The 16,151-nt window shown below is 35.0% G+C and overlaps 4 protein-coding genes and 1 long non-coding RNA gene across 6 annotated transcripts; 2 read left to right on the top strand and 3 right to left on the bottom strand.

The window, feature by feature from the left end:
• The first annotated feature begins 1,527 nt into the window (after positions 1 to 1,527).
• LOC103506790 lies at positions 1,528 to 4,657 on the top strand. Of its 2 annotated transcripts, XM_008471195.3 has the most exons (4): positions 1,528 to 1,677; positions 2,095 to 2,157; positions 3,523 to 3,696; positions 4,052 to 4,657. In XM_008471195.3, exons 1-4 carry the CDS (start codon positions 1,668 to 1,670, stop codon positions 4,261 to 4,263), a joined length of 459 nt encoding a protein of 152 aa, XP_008469417.2. In that variant the 5' UTR covers positions 1,528 to 1,667; the 3' UTR covers positions 4,264 to 4,657. The 2 variants fall into 2 exon arrangements, with proteins under 2 accessions (XP_008469417.2, XP_026677574.1); XM_026821773.1 differs by lacking the exons at positions 1,528 to 1,677; positions 2,095 to 2,157 and adding an exon at positions 2,415 to 2,892.
• On the bottom strand, positions 2,619 to 3,350 carry LOC113466406. Its single transcript, XR_003390802.1, has 2 exons — positions 3,040 to 3,350; positions 2,619 to 2,929 (listed from the first exon to the last, which is right to left on the bottom strand). It is a non-coding gene; the product is annotated as an uncharacterized LOC113466406 (long non-coding RNA).
• Positions 4,658 to 5,267: 610 nt separating the features above from the next.
• LOC103506789 (uncharacterized membrane protein DDB_G0293934-like) lies at positions 5,268 to 9,991 on the bottom strand. Its single transcript, XM_026821772.1, has 4 exons — positions 9,594 to 9,991; positions 8,969 to 9,203; positions 6,327 to 6,590; positions 5,268 to 6,145 (listed from the first exon to the last, which is right to left on the bottom strand). Exons 3-4 carry the CDS (start codon positions 6,518 to 6,520, stop codon positions 5,560 to 5,562), a joined length of 780 nt encoding a protein of 259 aa, XP_026677573.1. The 5' UTR covers positions 6,521 to 6,590; positions 8,969 to 9,203; positions 9,594 to 9,991; the 3' UTR covers positions 5,268 to 5,559.
• Positions 9,992 to 11,252: 1,261 nt separating this feature from the next.
• LOC103506788 (protein tipE) lies at positions 11,253 to 12,050 on the top strand. Its single transcript, XM_008471192.1, has one exon. It carries the CDS (start codon positions 11,253 to 11,255, stop codon positions 12,048 to 12,050), a length of 798 nt encoding a protein of 265 aa, XP_008469414.1.
• A 2,026-nt stretch (positions 12,051 to 14,076) lies between these two features.
• Positions 14,077 to 16,145, bottom strand: LOC103506781 (uncharacterized membrane protein DDB_G0293934-like). Its single transcript, XM_008471186.3, has 2 exons — positions 16,103 to 16,145; positions 14,077 to 15,941 (listed from the first exon to the last, which is right to left on the bottom strand). Exons 1-2 carry the CDS (start codon positions 16,111 to 16,113, stop codon positions 15,356 to 15,358), a joined length of 597 nt encoding a protein of 198 aa, XP_008469408.1. The 5' UTR covers positions 16,114 to 16,145; the 3' UTR covers positions 14,077 to 15,355.
• Between the last annotated feature and the right edge of the window lie 6 nt (positions 16,146 to 16,151).

The raw sequence follows: 16,151 nt of genomic DNA, 5'->3' as shown, positions 1-16,151 counted from the left end.
TTACAGACAGACACACGTGACCAATGGCTGAAACTTTGTATTTAGGCTCTAGGGACCTTCAAACGTGTTTTGGCACTAAAAACTGACCATCGAAAATTTGACCCGATTACATTACTTTCCTTCCTATAGGACAAGGAAAGTAAAAAGGTAGGTTTCAAATTTTAATTTAGGATTAGGGAACTAAAAAAGGTGTATTATCACTGCTAACGTGACGTGGTCAAAAACACGTTTATAAAATTGTCTATTTATTTTTTTTTCATGTTACCTATTTAATTAATATTTCGATAAATTTAATATAGAATTAAACATCAATGCAGAGAGTGAAGCCAAAAAAATAATTCTCGTATACCTAAGTAGTTACTTAGTTATAATAATTATCATGTTGAAACTTTTTGTGGTCGTTATTTTATGTAGGTATTATGGTTATGGAATATGGAATGTGTATGGAATGAGCCCGATTTTTTTAATTGATTAGCTGTTTACTATTTTCATTTGTTTTATCTCTGTGATGGATAAGTAAATAAATATAGGAAACTAGCCATGGCCGTTCATGTCACTCATCCATTTAGTGGTCTTGCTCGGCGTAGCTTAACAAAAATGAACCGGAAAATAGCCTATACTGCCTATAGTCTTCACGGGAGTGCAAGCAATAAGTTGACAAAGTTTCATAGCAATCGGATTAGCGGTTTGGCCAGGCATAAAGTTCGAACAAACAAACACAGACACATTCATTTTTATATATTAGATAATAATAGGTAGGTAATAATAAAAGAACATATCCTTATTAGATGTATTTATTAGTATTTTTTAGATCTTGGAGTTAATCCATCTAAAATTTTAAATAAAGAGTTACCTCTGCCTGTGTCCTTTTTTGTAATTCTTGTATTTATTTTGTCATGTTTCCCAAATATTTTCGCAGAAATAAATTATCTTGCTTTCCATCAAAGGTTCAATCCTGAGGTTCTAGATGAACTTTTTGATTGCTCATAAGTCGGATTAAAAGGGAATCGAGCTTAATCCTAGATCGATCTATACCTTAGCTAGGATTGAACTCAATCTCAATCTCGTCAATCCAATTTATTAAGACCCTGCTGCTTTACATACTGGGATATTTTTCATTCAAATATTAAAGAAGGTAATTTCAAGACAGATGGGAGGGGAGAGTTCTCTCCTAAAATACATAGGTATAATAGTTTTTTATGAAACGAGGATTAAAAAAAAACCCCCTAAGTAGGTACTTGGTTAAATAAATACGTCGGAATTTCAAGACAGATGGGAGGGGAGAGTTCTCTCCTAAAATACATAGGTATAATAGTTTTTTATGAAACGAGGATTAAAAAAAAACCCAAGTAGGTACTTGGTTAAGTAAATACGTCGTGGACTGATGAGCTTTTTTCACAAAAGAAGCTATAACATAAATAAATAATGCACTATCTTCCCAACAGACTGCACAATGCTAGAATAAGCTGGTTACCATGGAAACAGAGCATTGATCTGTTTTAAATGGTGTTGCGTTTGTGGCACATTTTTTCCCTTTTTCATCTCAAACACTAAATAGAGTAACATGGACAGGGATGTGTTTTGGCCTACTTGTTGTTTGAAATTCTTTACGTTCAGTTTTTGCTCCAAATTATGATTTTATTAACGAGTTTTATCCCCATATAATAATGCATAAAGGTAAGTTTCTGTTTTAAATCTCATTTAATGTATCTACTAATGTACTCAAATTGATAACAGGTATAGTTACCCGATAAAAATATTAAACATACATACCTAATTATCTATCAACTAATCAGTTGCGGCCTTTGAGCTAAATCAAGGTCAAACTTTGAACATAGAACGGGCTAGTCGGATATTGTAGGTACCTATGGAAAAATATGAGGAAAGTCAAAAGCTCTTCTCTTATTGCTATTTATAAATTGCGATATGTGTAGGTACCTACATATATTTTTTCTATACCTACCTACATATTTTTCGTAAAAAAAAAAGACGTAGGCAGGTACTTATCTATCTTAGCTTTTTAGTTCTCAAGGGAAATAAGAGAAGTTAAGAAGTTCGAATGTTCACTATCATTTCTTACTCTTCTGTTTTCAGAGGCAGGCAGCATGCTGAAATATTTTTATACTATCTTCATTTTGATCTACCTGTATTTACCAGGTAAGACTTAGTAAAACCATCAATACACGTGAATCTAAAATGAAACTTTAGGTAACTTGTTCGTTTTCGGAAGGGGATCTGAAACCAACGAGCACATGAAATATTTTTATACTATCTTCATTTTGATCTACCTGTATTTACCAGGTAAGACTTAGTAAAACCATCAATACACGTGAATCTAAAACGAAACTTTAGGTACCTAACTTGTTCGTTTTCGGAAGGGGATCTGAAACCAACGAGCACAAAAAATTGAGGAGCAGATTGGAAAAAGGGCCTGTGGGCCCACAGGCCCTTTTTCCGTTCTCTGCATTTTTAGCTTCCTTATACTCTTGAGAATGTGCACACCAAATTTCATGTTGCTATCTTCATCCTAGTGGTCAGGACAGCTGTTTTAGTAAAGTCATATCACATGGTTTTTGGTAATCAAAATAAAAAAAAAAAAATGATTTTTCAAAAAAACATCATTTTTCGGAACCTACCATTTGTTCAACAGGTGTATTTTTATTAGTTTTGTGATTTTAGTCTTAAATAATGTAAAATGTCACACTTAAATAATAATAATTCAGAGTCAGAACTAAGTGATTTTGTAGTGGAAGAATATTCAGAATCTACTGACAGTGATGATTGCTTGCCCATATCTAGACAGTCAAATCAAGTTTAAAGCATAGTGGCCTTTCCCACAGGAAGAAGGATGGAACTACAGGGAAGAAGAAAGTCTTCAAAGAAATAGGATGGGTGGGTGCTTGCTTATCATTTTTATCTTGATAAGGACCTTATCTGATAAGAACTAAAGAAATGTCTATTTATTTTGTATATTTTATATTAAAAATATTAAAATGGGATGGGTGGGTGCTTGCTTATCATTTTTATCTTGATAAGGACCTTATCTGATAAGAACTTATCAGTATATTTATGGGAAAAGGACCTCGAGAATGGAAAAAAGGCCAGTGAACGGAAAAAGGGCCTCCAAAGAGCTTTTTTAAAACTAATATTTCTTGTATAAGACTTTGTGAATATTGTTTTTTTATTGCGTTAAATTATTTAAAACAAAACAAATATCATTTCTTATGAACTGCTCAAACTTCATTTTCACAGCCAAATTTGTTATTTCGGTTCAAAAACTTTAAAGCCCTATATCTCAAAACAACGATTTGTCCCAAGGGCCCTTTTTCCATTCTGCTCCTCAATTAATAAATATTATCTACATACGTATTATAGTTATTATTTAACAAAAATAAGTAACTATTAATTTTTTAACGTTCACATTCTACTTCGGATTATTTGAATTATCTCTGTTGGACGAGAGGGAGATCAATATTTTTTTCCCCCATAGTAAAAATGATTATGGATTTATTATTATTACAGGAAGCACAAGTATAAACTGCTATACATGTTCATCTACCAACGGCTCTAATGTGCATTGTGAAGACCCATTCAACTCAGCCGTGTCTGTTTTCACTGAGAAATGTATGGTGCCAAAGCAAGGACATATTGGGACTTTCCCTGCTCACTTTTGTATTAAAATAGTTGGCACAAACGGTAGGTCACTGAATTTTAAAAACCTATAAAAAAAAGCATACCCATTTCCATGGTGTTTACCTACAGAAATCCACTGTAGCATGAAAACATCTCCCTTAAATGAGAGACAGACTCTTTAAGTCTTGGAATTTTTTCATCAAGTAAAATTTCATTCAGAGGCCATCTTTCAGATAACCATTGAAAATACATTATGTGGCCCGTGGCTACAAGTGTGATCGCGCTATTACGCCCAAAAAGAATCTCTTTGGTGAAATCAAAATTAGGTCCTATAATAAAATACAACTTATGTCCTACCTAAACGTAAGTGTTTGGATTACAACTAATTTTATGATACTCTGTTGAATTTTGATTCCAGTGGACACATATGCCAAGATGGTAATTCGAGCTTGTGTAATGAAGAACATGGATTCCCAATGCGGCGAGTTTAAATACGAAGATCAGACCATGTCGGGATGTATTTTAACATGTGATTTCGATGGCTGCAATAGAGTATCTAGGTTATATCAATATCAGAATAGTTTCTTATTGTTTAGCTTGTTATTTTTTATACAAAATACAGTAGTTTAATTTTTGTATACTAATTTCATTCTCTTTTTTATTTGCTCCTTCTTGACATTTTTTTTTCTCCTTGGGACCGCAGAGTACTTCTTTAAAAACTTCTCTCCAATATCTGAAAGTGTCGAAATTTATTATTAAGAGATAAACATCGCCAAGCTCTACCTTACAGGTCAATAAATATACCTAAACTAAATCATCGAAAAAATAACGTTTTTAGAAAAAATATCGTGAAAAATATATTTAATAGCATAAACTTTATTAAGGCCATATTGGTAAACAACAACTAAGAACTAAACTAAAACTGAACTACGAGTACATACAGTCTTGCTTATGCGATAAGTCATAAAGCTGGTTAAAATTTAGTCCAAGTAAGCTTGAGTAATACACTTAAAGGCAGAAAAAAGGATTTTGAAAAGACCGTTCATGAGATATTTTGTTTACAGACAGACACACGTGACCAATGGCTGAAACTTTGTATTTAGGCTCTAGGGACCTTCAAACGTGTTTTGGCACTAAAAACTGACCATCGAAAATTTGACCCGATTACATTACTTTCCTTCCTATAGGACAAGGAAAGTAAAAAGGTAGGTTTCAAATTTTAATTTAGGATTAGGGAACTAAAAAAGGTGTATTATCACTGCTAACGTGACGTGGTCAAAACACGTTTATAAAATTGTCTATTTATTTATTTTTCATGTTACCTATTTAATTATATTTCGATAAATTTAATATAGAATTAAACATCAATGCAGAGAGTGAAGCCAAAAAAATAATTCTCGTATACCTAAGTAGGTAGGTACTTAGTTATAATAATTATCATGTTGAAACTTTTTGTGGTCGTTATTTTATGTAGGTACTATGGAATGTGTATGGAATGAGCCCGATTTTTTTAATTGATTAGCGGTTTACTATTTTCATTTGTTTTATCTCTGTGATGGATAAGTAAATAAATATAGGAAACTAGCCGAAATCTGCTAAAAGAGCATACTAAACATGAAGATCAGAGAAATAAAGATGGTTACGGAAGTCTTCAAAAAGGTAAGACAAATTTGGAATGTCTTTTAGTTCAGAATTCAAGTAAAAAATAATTTCAACTAGGTATAAAAGTAAAAAAGTTTGGGAAATAAGAACAGAGTAGATTCGTCTCGAATAATTTTCTTTTTCTCAGATTTCGTGTGCAGAATTGAATAAGTGAAATATCACATAGTTCAGTCGAGAAGAAAAACATTTGGAACGAAGTCTGCTCCATTGAGGAGTGACTTTAGAATAAAATAGTTCTAAAGAAAGTAGCAATACAAATAAATTTCATAAATACTGTTGTTTCACAGAAGGCGCAGAGTTACTCTGCTTTAACGAGCTGGGACTACTTCCATTACTGCTGCTGTAACCGCTCGTACTGTACTTCTTATTAGTATTAACACCACTATGTGGACTCATTCTACTATTTGAATTTATTAGACTACATAGAGGACTATTTACAATGCTACTATTCAATTTCAATCTACTACTTTCAGGGCTTGAATTTGCTAAATTTGAGCTACTGCTAGTTCCTCCCATGTTGGAACTCACATTTTTACTACTACTATTTAAATTAATGTTACCGATTCCTAAATTGTTTATGTTGTTTGTTCGATTCAAACAGTTGCCAGAATTGTTCATGTTGGCCAGTGTGTTGCTGTCTACATAGACTGGGTCCATAGATTTGGATTTCCTCGTCTGTATATTCTGTAGGACATTGTTCAGATGTTTCTTGGTGCTATCACTTTGTAATGACATGGATGCTGCCACTTGATCAATGTCCACACCGGGGGTTTGTGACCAAGATGTCTCAGGAGTACCTTGCCATATAGTCAGAGGTTTGTGGGCTGTAGAGTCTTCTATCAAACTATTCCTGGAAGAAAATCAAGCATCAAACCAGTTACTTGACTATATAGACTGCGAATAAAATTATGTCAAAATACTCAGAAAACGAAGTAGGAAATTTTCAACCCGTCTACCAGTCAATAAGAACTGTGATTCTCTTAAAGAAGCGCGACTGTTAGATGTTCCAAGTTGAAAATATTTTTACTTACCTGTACAGCATGACACTGGCATGTCTTTTCACTTTAGAATTCTGATTTCCATTACACAGAGCTAGATCATCACGAGCTCTACTTCTCATCTTAACACCAGACACAGTTTTAGGAGAAGAATAGTTCGATTCTCTGCCCTGACGTTTAGGTGTCATGAGGGCGGCATTTGAAATAGGTTCTCTGTTCTGGGGCATATTGGGCTTGTAATGATCTTTCAAGTTGGTGCTGTATCTCTGATCAACCTCGTGATTAGGCGGTTTTATTCTGGAATAAGGAGAACATGCATTTACTCTAAAAAAATTCTTCAATCCTTTGAAATAGGTTCTCTGTTCTGGGGCATATTGGGCTTGTAATGATCTTTCAAGTTGGTGCTGTATCTCTGATCAACCTCGTGATTAGACGGTTTTATTCTGGAATAAGGAGAACATGCATTTACTCTAAAAAAAATTCTTCAATCCTCGAAAACTATTGCTACAAGGAATCAAATGTGTGCCTGATCCCCCAGTTACTAATATAACGCCTTCCTCAACTGCACTAACAAGGACAAAAGTACTCCGATTAGACTTTCATTATCGTGGACACTCGTTGCTATGTTGAAAGCCAGAAGAGGTTAGGTAGTAGAACAGCCGCGGGAGACACTAAAAGTTCACAGAAAAAAGACGGATATGAAAAGGATGAAATAAACTTTTGATTATTGTTTTGTATCCTCCTAAATAAATGGCAAAGTTGGGTCTCCAAAGGGCTTTACACCCCAATTTTTCCAGCACAGTGAGAAAAGTATCATGCCTGTCTAATAGACATGAAAACTGGAAAGTACTTACCAACTTTGTTTTGAGCGTTTGTGTAAGTCAACTTCAACATTCTAACACAGAAATCAGGACATATAGGACTAGCCTTGATGAGTCGTACGTTAGCCATGCCAAATTGTTTATCCACACCCTCTTCTTCAACCCAGTAATTTTCACATTTATGCTGAAATCAGTCATTAGAGTAATAATATAATTAATCAAAATTAAATCAAATTTGATTGATTTTTTTAATATAAATAATTTTGTTTGGACAACTGGATATATTTTGGAGAGATGTAAGGAAACATGTAGGGATGCTGAATTTGAGTGTTGTAAAAAATTTACTGAGACAAGTTTTACCTTTCCTGACTCCTTCTCATTACATGCCATTACAATGACTTTGACTTCACATTGTACAATCATCCTCCAGAAATCATTAACAGTGTGGGGTAGTGGTCCTTGACTGGCAATATATGCCATGGAACCACTTGCCCCTTTGATGTAGTTGGCATTGATATAATCACTGCCCGGGATTCCTGCATATTCGTCAAGAATAACTCTACTGCCATCAACTGAAAACATGGAAAAAATTTCTTGATTATTAAAATTTTAAAGATCATTATTTATTCATGTACCTACCTAATTTATTTTTTCATGTCTAAATGCAAACATTTTTCTTTCCAAAAATTTCAATTTGGCTTTACTGTGAGGGGGGGGGGGACTAATGGAAATGATGGAATACTCATGTAGAACATATGTATCTTAGGAAAACATGGAAAAAATTTCTTGATTATTAAAATTTTAAAGATCATTATTTATTCATGTATCTACCTAATTTATTTTTTCATGTCTAAATGCAAACATTTTTCTTTTCCAAAAATTTCAATTTGGCTTTACTGTGAGGGGGGAGGGGGACTAATGGAAATGATGGAATACTCATGTAGAACATATGTATCTTATGTGACTTACAAGGCAAAATGTCTTTGTATCTGTTCTTCTTTCTATTGACTTCTTTTTCCCCCTCTGAAGAACTAAAGTCTGAGTTGGTCTTCAGTGATTCACTGAATAATTTGAGATCCTGAAACAAATTGAAACAGAAAAGAGTAAATAAGACATTTTGAGATATATTCGGATTTGGTCGGTTATTTTGTGTTGGTTTCACACCATGTAATATGAAAAATTGAATTTTTTATTACCCTACTTATGTGGTTCAGGAGAAAACCCCAGCTGTATCATACCAGTAATCAACTTGTGCGGGAATGTTGTGATTAGAAAATTGTTGAGGAAAAAAAAAATCTCAATGATTTTATTTCATACCAGGAATTCTTCTTCATAACAATCCCTCTGTTGTGTTTTGCTTGCTATCTCCAAACTTTCCACATGATTCACAAAATGTTGTAATATTGTGCGAAGTGGAATTCTTTCTTCATAATTTTGCATTGCATTCCACCATTACTTGTTTAGAAAACAAGTAAAATGGTTCTTCAGTAGGTACCTAGAACATGAACAAATCAAATGTATTTATACAATAAATAGCTGAAAATCTACCAGAGTCATAGAAAGCAATGCATCCACAACAGATTTATGCTTCACATGATGAGTTTTGGATTGGCTTCAGTTCATTTGGACTGATGGAATTGGTTTGTGTAGTTACCTAAAAGATGGCAAGTTTTTAAAGCAACTCGAAAATTTCTCGCGAATTTATAAAAGTTATACCTTAATCATTAAATAATTATAAAAACACTACCCCAAATTTCAGCTTCTCATCTTTAGCCATTCAAAAAATATTCAGGGGTTCCAAGACTTTTCGAACGCTCTGTATATTGTAGCATTAAATATATACAAAAAACTTACGGGCCAAGGTTTGGAGTCAAAGGCAAGTTATTTCCACTGCTGTTATTGTTACTATCGTTATGATCTTCGTTGCTGTTCACTTTAACGTGTCTCTGAGGTTTGACCACCGCCACAGGGGAGCTGATCTGATTCGAATGGAAAGGTTTGGGTGTGTACTTCTGATGGCTCTCCAGATGACTATGTTGGCTTGACTTTTCGACCGCCTTCCTAAAGCTGTTCCTTCGTTCTCTTATGCCTGGAAGAGGAAAGAAAATTGACATTATTCAAAGGGCTTTAGTTTTTACGAGTGTAAATATCTACTGTCTATAAATCGTGTATTATAAGGATAAATTTTAGCTAATGTACTTACTAATAGGGTTGTACTAAACAGACCTAGTAACGTTAGACTAAATATATCAGTACTATCCTGAACCGTGATGGGTTGTGAAATGAAAAGGACGAATGGATGCATGCGAATATATTCTTAGAAATCGGAGAGGAGCGAAAAATGTGCACGTTGCTGATTTTGTGATTTTAGACTGACTCAACTACTGAAAATTAAAACCGGCCTAAACGGTTTTAACTGATCTGAACGGTAAATTCAAGATTCGCGACAAGTACTGAAACGAACGAGCGTGGTACCTACCTAGTCCGCTGACCAAATACTTGAACTTGTGCAAAATTTCGAAATCGTACGGACTAGACGATGGGATTTTCTCAATGTGAGACGAACTCTTCGCTTGTTTGAGAATATCGCCACCGCTTTCGTCAACGATTGATTCCAAACTTAACGTTCGAACGCTAAGCGGTTCTGGTTGCTCAACGTTGAAGCTGAGCTTGCTTGAGCTCGACAGAAGGCGCAGGGATTTACTTCGCTTGACGTTGCATTGAGTTTGGGAGGGAGGAGGAGGAGGGGTGACATTCTTCTGCACAGGTTTCACGATGGTGACGATTTTCGGCTTCTGTGGTTCGGTCCCGACGTTAGGGGTGTTGCTAGGGGTGCCGGTCTTAACGTTGTTTTTCTGTACGTGAACGGCTCCTGAAATAAATGGTCAATGATACTTGTTAGATACTGGGGAAAGGGATAAAATATGGTGGAGAGGTTTCATACACCGACCCGCAGATTAGGCGAAACGATTTCAGTTATGTATGTACTGGGAAAAATGACCTCATGATCAAATATTCTGACATTTGTAAACAACAGTTATTATGCTCTAAATTGGACTAATTAATTCAGACGCTTTTTTCATTGCTTTTGTGAATGTGAACCGTTTGTGAATCGCCAAGGAACAAATCAGTTTACATTTATGCTTCTTCTGAACGGAAAATTTTTGGTCAAGACATTACATTACAACCCCAGCTGGGATTCAAACCCAGAATTTTCAGATCCATTTGATTACTTTCTATTACCCTATGTGCGGGGAATTTTTACAAAAGTATTGGATCATACAAAAAACTTCTCGGCATTGAGAAAATAGGGAGGTACCTACCTAAAGAAGTACTTTTCTTACGGTTCTATGAATACTCGCAAGTTCCATGAATAGTTGAATACTAGTCGGTTCTGGGGTTTCATTAATATTTGCCGGTTCTTTGAATATTTACGAGTTTTATGAATATCTGAATAGGTACTCGTCGGTTCTATGAATACTCACAAGTTCCATGAATAGTTGAATACTAGTAGGTTCTGGGGTTTCATTAATAATTGCCGGTTCTTTGAATATTTACGAGTTTCATGAATATCTGAATAGGTACTCGTCGGTTCTATGAATACTAGCTTATTGGTGGTTTTATGAATATTGAATATTCGCGTTCCGTGAATACGCACCGGTTTCTATGAAGATTCGCGAGTCCCATGAACAGATGAATACTCGGCCGTTCTATGAATATTTGGTAGTTCCATGAATATTGGCCGGCTTCCATGAATATTCGCGTATTCCATGTGAAAACACTCGTCAGATCTATGAATATTTGTAGGTTACATCCGTCTTGTTAGGTTGTCTTCAGGAGTACCTACCTACTTTTACCTTGGCCTAGGGGATACGTGCTCTTTCGTTTCTTGGAGTTCTATGTTTTCAAGAGACGACAAACAAAGTTTATCTTGTCTTACCTAGGTATCTCACGTTTGTTGACACTGAACAAAAAAAAGTGAGGGGAAAAATTTGGAGCACGTGATATCTTTTGTACAAAAATGAAATTGACACAATGAAAACGGAAAAAGGGAATGTATAGAAGTGAAAGAGGGAAAATTTTGAGCGTTCTTCTTGAGGAAAGAGGAATGTTTACTGTTTAAGGTTTAGTCTTCGCGATGCGTGGTAGCAGCTCGGAGCTACTTTTAGATCCGCAACAACAATTACGAAAACGAAAATTATTAGAACTCGCTCAAAATAAAAATAAGAAAAAAGTCAAAAGAACTTGTAAACAAAAAATTTGGTTTTACACGACATCTTTTTTTGCGATGACCGCTGTTTCTACCGGTTCCTCACTGTTGTTCCTCGTACCATTATACGTAGACCCCGCTATATCTACTCTTACTTCTGATTTCAATCCTAATCCAGTAACGTGTGTGACAATTTTAAATAGAACAGAAACGGGAATTTTTAATTGCACATGGAGTTCTTGTAGAGAAGGGTGTACCAGTGATATGTATAAGTGCTTCCAAATATTTGTAAAATACGTGGACTACAATGTTACCTTTAGTGAGGAACCTTTGTATGTCGACAATGCTATTTTGCTAGTTAATATTAAAGGATGTGGGTATCCTCCTGAAGTCCAGTGTGCCAATTTTGCATCATCCTATGGCATGCAGGACAAATCCTATCCGTGTTACTACTCGAGGAAAAACACCACAATCGTGATGGACAAGTATGATGAGGAGGAGCAGATGTATATCATCATTCATTATTTTATAATCCCTTTTATTATTTGTGTCGTGTGTTCAATAGTGCTGTGTGTTATGCATTGTGAATGTCAGTGCAATGACAATATAGCTACTTCATTGCCACCGTCAAAACAAAGGCCCTTTTTTTCAAATGACAAGTGGGAACATTTATTGAATGGGAAATGTTTTGTCTGTTGTCAAATATTGAAACCTTGTAAGTGCTAGGTCATGGGTTTGATTCGAAAGGCTGGTTAGGGTTAGCTGTTCTTGTTTGTAGAGGCACATCCAGATGCTAGTCTATTCTCTATTTAACGTCTCCTAGCTAGACAAAAGGTAATAGAAAGTAAAAAGGGACTATGGGACTGGTTAACTTACCCCTGCACGCAGCAGTCCCCACACATAATCAATGGCACAAATGGTCCCTGTTCTACCACAGCCTGCTGAGCAATGCACCAACACAGGCAGAGTCTCAGAGGCTTGTGTATCTCGCACTAGACGCACCATGTCTAACAGGGGACGCACTAGAGGGGGCACCCCATGATCGGGCCATGCAGAGTAGTGGAACTGACACACTGTGCGCTCCTCTGAAAATGAAAATTCAGGGTTGAATGGTAGATTGAACAGGCAATAAATTTGCCCTTGGTTTTGATTTTTTTTTTTACCAATTTTTCTTGTGTATATTGCCTCTCAATCAGCCCTAACTAGGGTGATTGCTTTGGGCTAACATTTGGTTTTGGCTACAAATTTTACGAGTGGATGCTTATGGGTTCAATAATACAGAATAAATGTTTACAGCAAAAGCACTGCATAATTATGAAAAGGATGAAATAAACTTTTGATTATTGTTTTGTATCCTCCTAAATAAATGGCAAAGTTGGGTCTCCAAAGGGCTTTACACCCTAATTTTTCCAGCACAGTGAGACAAGTATCATGCCTGTCTAACATTATAACTCTCAAAACAGAACGGTTAGTTAGGGTGTATCACATCCTAAAAGGTACCTAGCTAATATTTGTAAAATAGGTACCTACCCGAAAATGGTTGAAGTAAGTATTAAATTTGGTGGTTTTAGACTTGGTAATGTGAAGTCTAATTAGGCTGTCCACTTTAGGCAATTAAGTTCACAGACAACCAAGCCATCGAAGCGGCTTTGAAAAGTAAGAATAACAGCTAGGTAGGTAGATTACTTCTTCGGTAGGTATTAATAGACCTATTTACCTACTTACCTTTTTTACTCGAAGTTGACGAGCGAATTCAATAAAGGGAGAAAGTGTATAATATGAGCGATGTCAAATGAATGAAATGTAGACATCATAAACTATATGCCTTCAGGGTTTTGGAAAGTTTTCGAGAATGTATAAAAGTGTAAACATAATTTTATTTGTGTTATGCCTGAAGCATGTCACAAGTTCTTTGTGTATCACATCATGATGGAAAGTAACACCTTGCTAAATATTACCTCTGTAGGTATTTATACATTATACCTATGAATACCTACATTGAATATTTATAGATAGGAAGGTGTCTTCTACTGTTCTGTGTCACAGTACTCACAGTGCGGTACGATAAGTTATTGGATTAGTAAGCGAAGGACTGCAAAAAGAATCCCATCACAGACATGTGTCCCAACAGTACACACGTAACGATCTGCCGAAAGACTCGGTTGGAAGACCAACTTGGGAGATGTGTTGTATGGGAATCGAACCCGCGACCTAGCGCTTACAAGGCAGAGGGGCTACCTTCCAAGCTAACTAGGCTGGCTCTTTAATTATACATACTAAACTCATTCTCGTCCACACTCTGCTATAGCAGTGACAAATTCCAGTGGACACATATGCCAAGATGGTAATTCGAGCTTGTGTAATGAAGAACATGGATTCCCAATGCGGCGAGTTTAAATACGAAGATCAGACCATGTCGGGATGTATTTTAACATGTGATTTCGATGGCTGCAATAGAGTATCTAGGTTATATCAATATCAGAATAGTTTCTTATTGTTTAGCTTGTTATTTTTTATACAAAATACAGTAGTTTAATTTTTGTATACTAATTTCATTCTCTTTTTTATTTGCTCCTTCTTGACATTTTTTTTTCTCCTTGGGACCGCAGAGTACTTCTTTAAAAACTTCTCTCCAATATCTGAAAGTGTCGAAATTTATTATTAAGAGATAAACATCGCCAAGCTCTACCTTACAGGTCAATAAATATACCTAAACTAAATCATCGAAAAAATAACGTTTTTAGAAAAAATATCGTGAAAAATATATTTAATAGCATAAACTTTATTAAGGCCATATTGGTAAACAACAACTAAGAACTAAACTAAAACTGAACTACGAGTACATACAGTCTTGCTTATGCGATAAGTCATAAAGCTGGTTAAAATTTAGTCCAAGTAAGCTTGAGTAATACACTTAAAGGCAGAAAAAAGGATTTTGAAAAGGACGATTAAAAGAATGTGGATATTTTAGCTACACATTTATATTGTATTTGTGTTTTTTTTGTTCATGAGAAGCTACCCAATTTACGGAGATAAATAATCGTGTTAGACCTGTGTGAATCACTAAGGCATGGAGATTGGTTAACAATCAAATTTTAAGCAATCATGGTCCAAAATATAATCTTAACAAATCAAGATGTGATTAGTCATATAAATTAGTCATTGTATAACAAAACAAATGGAAATATGGGATAAGGAAAGTAATAGATAACGAAAATGCTAGAGCCAGTAAAAAATACAATAAAACACGATTAAATCTATTTCATTCGTTTAAGTTTTACAAACAACAAATTATTCCTGGACGGACTGTAAAAATGAAATATATCAAATAAACGGAAAGCAAAATAGAAAAACTGTTAACATAATTTATAACAATTACCTATAAAAATATACACAACTAAAGATAGAAAACATTAAAATTAATTTATTTAAGATTTCTTAAATTAACAATCAAAATAAAGTTTAAAGAAATCTACGAATGAAACAGCTCAATTACATTTGAACTAATGCAGCTAGAGTACTATAAAGTTTAAAGCGATGGTTATGGAAGTTTTCTAGATAGGTAGATATACCTAGCGCGGCGAAACAAATATTTTCTAAAAACATTCTCGGTAAAACGATTTGAAAAGTGATACGCGTATTGGTCGGATTAGTGTAACATTATCTATTATAGGGAGTAGGCGTCGAGACTGAACTTTGCAGACAAGAGCATACTAAACATGAAGATCAGAGAAATAAAGATGGTTACGGAAGTCTTCAAAAAGGTAAGACAAATTTGGAATGTCTTTTAGTACAGAATTCAAGAAAAAAATAATTTCAACTAGGTATAAAAGTAAAAAAGTTTGGGAAATAAGAACAGAGTAGATTCGTCTCGAATGATTTTCTTTTTCTCAGATTTCGTGTGCAGAATTGAATAAGTGAAATATCACATAGTTCAGTCGAGAAGAAAAACATTTGGAACGAAGTCTGCTCCATTGAGGAGTGAATTTAGAATAAAATAGATCTAATGAAAGTAGCAATACAAATAAATTTCATAAATACTGTTGTTTCACAGAAGGCGCAGAGTTACTCTGCTTTAACGAGCTGGGACTACTTCCATTACTGCTGCTGTAACCGCTCGTACTGTACTTCTTATTAGTATTAACACCACTATGTGGACTCATTCTACTATTTGAATTTATTAGACTACATAGAGGACTATTTACAATGCTACTATTCAATTTCAATCTACTACTTTCAGGGCTTGAATTTGCTAAATTTGAGCTACTGCTAGTTCCTCCCATGTTGGAACTCACATTTTTACTACTACTATTTAAATTAATGTTACCGATTCCTAAATTGTTTATGTTGTTTGTTCGATTCAAACAGTTGCCAGAATTGTTCATGTTGGCCAGTGTGTTGCTGTCTACATAGACTGGGTCCATAGATTTGGATTTCCTCGTCTGTATATTCTGTAGGACATTGTTCAGATGTTTCTTGGTGCTATCACTTTGTAATGACATGGATGCTGCCACTTGATCAATGTCCACACCGGGGGTTTGTGACCAAGATGTCTCAGGAGTACCTTGCCATATAGTCAGAGGCTTGTGGGCTGTAGAGTCTTCTATCAAACTATTCCTGGAAGAAAATCAAGCATCAAACCAGTTACTTAACTATATAGACTGCGAATAAAATTATGTCAAAATGCTTAGAAAACAAAGTAGGAAATTTTCAACCCGTCTACCAGTCAATAAGAAAAAGAACCGCGACTGTTCCAAGTTGAAAATATTTTTACTTACCTGTACAGCATGACACTGGCATGTCTTTTCACTTTAGAATTCTGATTTC

Source organism: Diaphorina citri, unplaced genomic scaffold (assembly GCF_000475195.1).
Source record: "Diaphorina citri unplaced genomic scaffold, Diaci psyllid genome assembly version 1.1 scaffold263, whole genome shotgun sequence".
NCBI lineage: Eukaryota > Metazoa > Arthropoda > Insecta > Hemiptera > Psyllidae > Diaphorina > Diaphorina citri.
The sequence above is the reverse complement of the archived record's forward strand: the minus strand, read 5'-3'. Positions and strand labels throughout refer to the sequence as shown.

Excerpts from the sequence above, each read along its gene's own strand:
- LOC103506788 (XM_008471192.1), top strand. The coding sequence starts at position 11,253 with ATGCGTGGTAGCAGCTCGGAGCTACTTTTAGATCCGCAACAACAATTA.
- LOC103506790 (XM_008471195.3), top strand. Across the intron at positions 2,158-3,522 it reads GATCTACCTGTATTTACCAG|GAAGCACAAGTATAAACTGC; the intron begins GTAAGACTTAGT and ends TTATTATTACAG. Across the intron at positions 3,697-4,051 it reads TAAAATAGTTGGCACAAACG|TGGACACATATGCCAAGATG; the intron begins GTAGGTCACTGA and ends TTTTGATTCCAG.
- LOC103506789 (XM_026821772.1), bottom strand. The coding sequence starts at position 6,520 with ATGCCCCAGAACAGAGAACCTATTTCAAATGCCGCCCTCATGACACCT. Across the intron at positions 6,146-6,326 it reads GCCAGTGTCATGCTGTACAG|GAATAGTTTGATAGAAGACT; the intron begins GTAAGTAAAAAT and ends ATTTTCTTCCAG.